The 5,232-nt window shown below is 61.2% G+C and overlaps 1 protein-coding gene across 1 annotated transcript in view; it reads right to left on the reverse strand.

Moving 5' to 3' along the window:
- The window catches only part of LOC121344895, a gene marked incomplete at its 3' end in the record, with an annotated part of 2,125 nt that extends 938 nt beyond the window's left edge, over positions 1-1,187 (reverse strand). Inside the window, exon 1 of the mRNA XM_041421220.1 lies at positions 141-1,187. Within this exon, the coding sequence (XP_041277154.1) occupies positions 141-1,109 (969 nt within the window). The remainder of the gene's footprint in view (positions 1-140) is intronic.
- Positions 1,188-5,232: the final 4,045 nt, after the last annotated feature.

Consider the following 5,232-nt stretch of genomic DNA (forward strand, 5'->3'; position numbering starts at 1 on the left):
GTGGGGTTGGGGGTCTTGGGGAAGTTGGGGTTGGTCTTGGGGTCAATAAGTTTGAGGGTCTTGGGGTCAATGGGGTTGGGGGATTTAGGGTTGGGGGTCTTTGAGAGGTTGGGGTTGGTCTTGGGGTCAATGGAGTTGACCTTGGGGTCAATGGGGTTGAAGGTCTTGGGGGATTTGGGGTTGGGGGTCTTCGAGAGGTTGGGGTTGGTCTTGGAGTCAATGAGTTTGAGGGTCTTGGGGTCAATGGGGTTGGGGGATTTAAGGTTGGGGGTCTTCGAGAGGTTGGGGCTGGTCTTGGGGTCAATGGAGTTGACCTTGGGGTCAATGGGGTTGGCCATGGGGTCAATGGGGTTGAAGGTCTTGGGGTCAATGGGGTCAAGGGGGTTGGCCATGGGGTCAATGGAATTGAAGGTCTTGGGGTCAATGGGGTCAAGGGGGTTGGCCATGGGGTCAACGGGGTTGAAGGTCTTGGGGTCAATGGGGTCAATGGCGTTGGCCATGGGGTCAACGGGGTTGAAGGTCTTGAGTTCAATGGGGGCAACGGGGTTGGTCTTGGGCTCAACAGGATTGAAAGTCTCGGGGTCACCGGCGTCGGCCACGGTGTCACCGACACCAAGACCCCCAAATGTCCCGCTCCCGTTTGCCCCGCCCCCCTGCGGGTCCCTGGTGAACTCGGCCACGAAGACGACGGAGCAGTGGCCGCAGGCCAGCAGCCAGATGGCCGCGCTGAGCGCCAGGACGCGGCCGGGCCGGCGCCGGCCCTGCAGGCGCAGCGGGAAGGCCACGCCCAGGTAGCGCCGGACGCTGAGCGCCGCCAGGAAGAGGCTGCTCAGGTACATGCTGGAGTAGAAGCAGAAATTGGCCACCGGGCACAGCGCCGCCGGCAGAGGCCACGCCATGCCGGCCGCCGCCTCGGCCATCTTGAACGGGAGGAAGAGGAGGAGGAGGAGGTCGGCGGCCGTCAGGTTGAGCAGGAAGAGCTCGGCCGTGGTCAGCGCCGACGGGCGGCGCCGCGATTTGGCCGCCAGCACGGCCAAGGTGAAGATGTTGGCCGGGAAGCCGACGGTGAAGGTCAGGATGTAGACGGCCAGGACCAGCGCCGACGACATGGCCGACGCCTGGGCAGGGGAAAGGAGGGGACGGAGGGGTCACCGCTGGCCCAGAAGGTTCCAGAAGGTCCCCAGGTGGCCCAGAAGGGGTCACAGGTGGCCCAGAAGGTTCTAGAAGGTCCCCAGGTGGCCCAGGAGCTGCCCAGGTGGCCAAGGAGGCTCCCCAGGTGACCCAGAAGTTTCCAGAAGGTCCCCAGGTGGCCCAGAAGAAGCCCAGATGGTCCCAGGTGGCCCAAGAAATGCCCCAGGTGGCTCAGAAGGTTCCAGAAGGTCCGAGGTGACCCAGGAGGGGTCACCGGTGGCCCAGAAGGTTCCAGAAGGTGCCCAGGTGGCCCAGAAGAACCCCAGGTGAACCAGAAGGTTCCAGAAGGTCCCCAGGTGGCCCAAGAAATGCCCCAGGTGGCCCAGAAGCTTCCAGAAGGTGCCCAGGTGGCCCAGGAGGGGTCACTGGTGGCCAAGGAGGGGTCCCAGGTGGCCCAGAAGGTTCCAGAAGGTGCCCAGGTGGCCCAGAGGGGGTCACTGGTGGCCCAGAAGGTTCTAGTAGGTGCCCAGGTGGCCCAGGATGGGTCACAGGTGGCCCAGAAGGTTCCAGAAGGTCCCCAGGTGGCCCAAGAAATGCCCCAGGGGGCCCAGAAGGTTCCAGAAGGAGGGGTCACACATGGCCCAGAGGGGGTCACAAGTGGCCAAGGAGCTCCCCAGGTGACCCAGGAGCTACCCAGGTGGCCCAGGAGGGGTCACCACTGGCCCAGAAGGTTCCAGAAGGTGCCCGGGTGGCCCAGAGGGGGTCACTGGTGGCCCAGGAGGGGTCACCGGTGGCCAAGGAGCTCCCCAGGTGACCCAGAAGGTTCCAGAAGGTGCCCAGGTGACCCAGGAGGGGTCACAGGTGGCCCAGAAGGTTCCAGAAGGTCCCCAGGTGGCCCAGAGGGGGTCACTGGTGGCCAAGGAGCTCCCCAGGTGACCCAGAAGGTTCCAGAAGGTCCCCAGGTAGCCCAGAAGAACCCCAGGTGAACCAGAGGGGGCCACTGGTGGCCCAGAAGGTTCCAGAAGGTCCCCAGGTGGCCCAGAAGGTTCCAGAAAGTCCCCAGGTGGCCCAGAAGAAACCCAGAAGGTACTAGAAAGTCCCCAGGTAGCCCAGAAGGTTCTAGAAAGTGCCCAGGTGGCCCAGGAGGGGTCACAGGTAGCCCAGAAGAACCCCAGGTGAACCAGAAGGTTCCAGAAGGTGCCCGGGTGGCCCAGGAGGGGTCACAGGTGACCCAGAGAAACCCCATGTGGCCGAGGAGGTCCCCAGGTGACCCAGGAGGTCCCCAGAAGGTGCCCAGGTAGCCCACAGGGGGTCACTGGTGGCCAAGGAGGGGTCACAGGTGGCCCAGAAGGTTCCAGAAGGTTCCCAGGTGACCCAGGAGGGGTCACTGGTGGCCCAGAAGGTTCTAGAAGGTGCCCAGGTGACCCAGGAGCTGCCCAGGTGGCCAAGGAGGGTCACAGGTGGCCCAGAAGGTTCCACAGAAGGTGCCCGGGTAGAAGATGATCCCAAGTGGCCCAAGAATTGCCCCAGGTGGCACAGAAGGTTCTAGAAGGTGCCCAGGTGACCCAGGAGCTGCCCAGGTGGCCAAGGAGGGTCACAGGAGGCCCAGAAGGTTCCAGAAGGTGCCCGGGTAGCCCAGGAGGGGTCACAGGTGGCTCAGAAGGTTCTAGAAGGTCCCCGGGTGGCCCAGAAGGGGTCACTGGTGGCCCAGAAGGTTCCAGAAGGTGCCCGGGTAGCCCAGGAGGGGTCACAGGTGGCTCAGAAGGTTCTAGAAGGTCCCAGGTGCCCCAGAAGAAACCCCAGGATGTCCCCAGGTGGCCCAGGAGGTTCACAGGTGAACCAGAAGGTTCCAGAAGGTCCCCAGGTGGCCCAAGAAATGCCCAGGTGGCCCAGAAGGTTCCAGAAGGGGCCCACGCGACCCAGGAGGGGGCACCGGGGGCTCAGAAGGTTCTAGAAGGTCCCAGGTGCCCCAGAAGAAACCCCAGGATGTCCCCAGGTGGCCCAGGAGGGGTCACCGGGGGCTCAGAAGGTTCTAGAAGGTGCCCAGGTAGCCCAGAAGGTTCCAGAAGTTCCCCAGGTGGCCCAGGAGAAGCCCCAGAAGGTTCCAAGGAGGTCCCCAAATGTCCCCAGGTGGTCCCAGATGTCCCCAAATCACCCAGGAGCTGTCCCAAGGTGTCCCCAAATGTCCCCAAAGGTCTCAAAATGTCCCAAGGTGTCCCCAGAGTGCCCCAAAATGTCCTAAAATGTCCCCAAGAGGTCCCCCAAATGTCCCCAGGGTCTCCCAGATGGTCCTCAAGAAGTCCCAAAATGTCCCCAAAGTGTCCCCAGAAGGTCCCAAATGTCCCCAAGGTGACCCCAGAAGGTCCCAAATGTCCCCAGGTGTCCCCAAGGTGTCCCCAGGTGTCCCCAAGGGGTCCTCCGGGTGTCCCAAGGTGTCCCCAGATGTCCCCAAAATGTCCCAGAAGTTCCCCAGGTGTCCCCAGGTGGCCCCAGACGTCCCCAAATCACCCAGGACCTGTCCCGAGGTGTCCCCAAATGTCCCAGAAGGTCCCCAAATGTCCCAAAGATGTCCCCAAGGTGTCCCCAGATGTCCCCGAGATGTCCCAAGGTGTCCCCAGGATGTCCCCAAATGTCCCCAGAAGGTCCCAAAATGTCCTAAAGTGTCCCCAAGAGGTCCCCTGGGTGTCCCAAGGTGTCCTCAGAATGTCCCCAAAATGTCCCAGAAGGTCCCCAAGGTGTCCCCAAGTCACCCAGGACCTGTCCTGAGGTGTCCCCAAAAGGTCCTGAGGTGTCCCAAGGTGTCCCCAGGATGTCCCAAAATGTCCTAAAATGTCCCCAGGATGTCCCCAAATGTCCCAGAAAGTCCCAAAATGTCCTAAAGTGTCCCCAAGAGGTCCCCTGGGTGTCCCAAGGTGTCCTCAGAATGTCCCCAAAATGTCCCAGAAGGTCCCCAAGGTGTCCCCAAGTCACCCAGGACCTGTCCTGAGGTGTCCCCAAAAGGTCCTGAGGTGTCCCAAGGTGTCCCCAGGATGTCCCAAAATGTCCCAGAAAGTCCCAAAATGTCCTAAAATGTCCCCAAGAGGTCCCCAAGGTGTCCCAAGGTGTCCTCAGAATGTCCCCAAAATGTCCCCAAAATGTCCCAGAAGGTCCCCAAGGTGTCCCCAAGTCACCCAGGACCTGTCCTGAGGTGTCCCCAAAAGGTCCTGAGGTGTCCCAAGGTGTCCCCAGGATGTCCCAAAATGTCCTAAAATGTCCCCAGGATGTCCCCAAATGTCCCAGAAAGTCCCAAAATGTCCTAAAGTGTCCCCAAGAGGTCCCCTGGGTGTCCCAAGGTGTCCTCAGAATGTCCCCAAAATGTCCCAGAAGGTCCCCAAGGTGTCCCCAGATGTCCCCAAATGTCCCAGAAGGTCCCCAAGATGTCCCCAAGGTGTCCCCAGGATGTCCCAAATGTCCTAAAGTGTCCCCAAGAGGTCCCCTGGGTGTCCCAAGGTGTCCTCAAAATGTCCCCAAATGGTCCCAGAAGGTCCCCAAGGAGTCCCCAGATGTCCCCTAAGTGTCCCCAGAAGTTCCCCAGGTGGCCCCAGGTGGCCCCGGATGTTCCCCCAAATGTCCCGAACTGTCCCCAAATGTCCCCAGGATGTCCCCAGAAGGTCCCCAAATGTCCTAAAGTGTCCCCAAGAGGTCCCCTGGGTGTCCCAAGGTGTCCTCAGAATGTCCCCAAAATGTCCCCAAAGTGTCCCAGAAGTTCCCCAAGTGTCCCCAAGTCACCCAGGACCTGTCCCGAGGTGTCCCTAAATGTCCCCAAGTGTCCCCAGGATGTCCCCAGATGTCCCCAAATGTCCTAAAATGTCCCCAAGATGTCCCCAAATGTCCCCAGGATGTCCCAAATGTCCCCAAGATGTCCCAGGTGTCCCCAGGTGTCCCCAGAAGGTCCCTAAGATGTCCCAGGACGTGTCCCCGAGAGGTCCCCAGGTGTCCCAAAAGTCCCCAAATGTCCCCAAGGTGACTCCAAACCGTCCCCAGATGTCCCCAAGATGTCCCAGATGTCCCCAAAACGTCCCCAAAAGTCCTCAGGAGGTCCCCAGGTGTCCCCAAGAGGTC

Source organism: Onychostruthus taczanowskii, unplaced genomic scaffold (genome assembly GCF_017590055.1).
Source record: "Onychostruthus taczanowskii isolate IOZ18803 unplaced genomic scaffold, ASM1759005v1 scaffold695, whole genome shotgun sequence".
Classification (NCBI taxonomy): Eukaryota; Metazoa; Chordata; class Aves; order Passeriformes; family Passeridae; genus Onychostruthus; species Onychostruthus taczanowskii.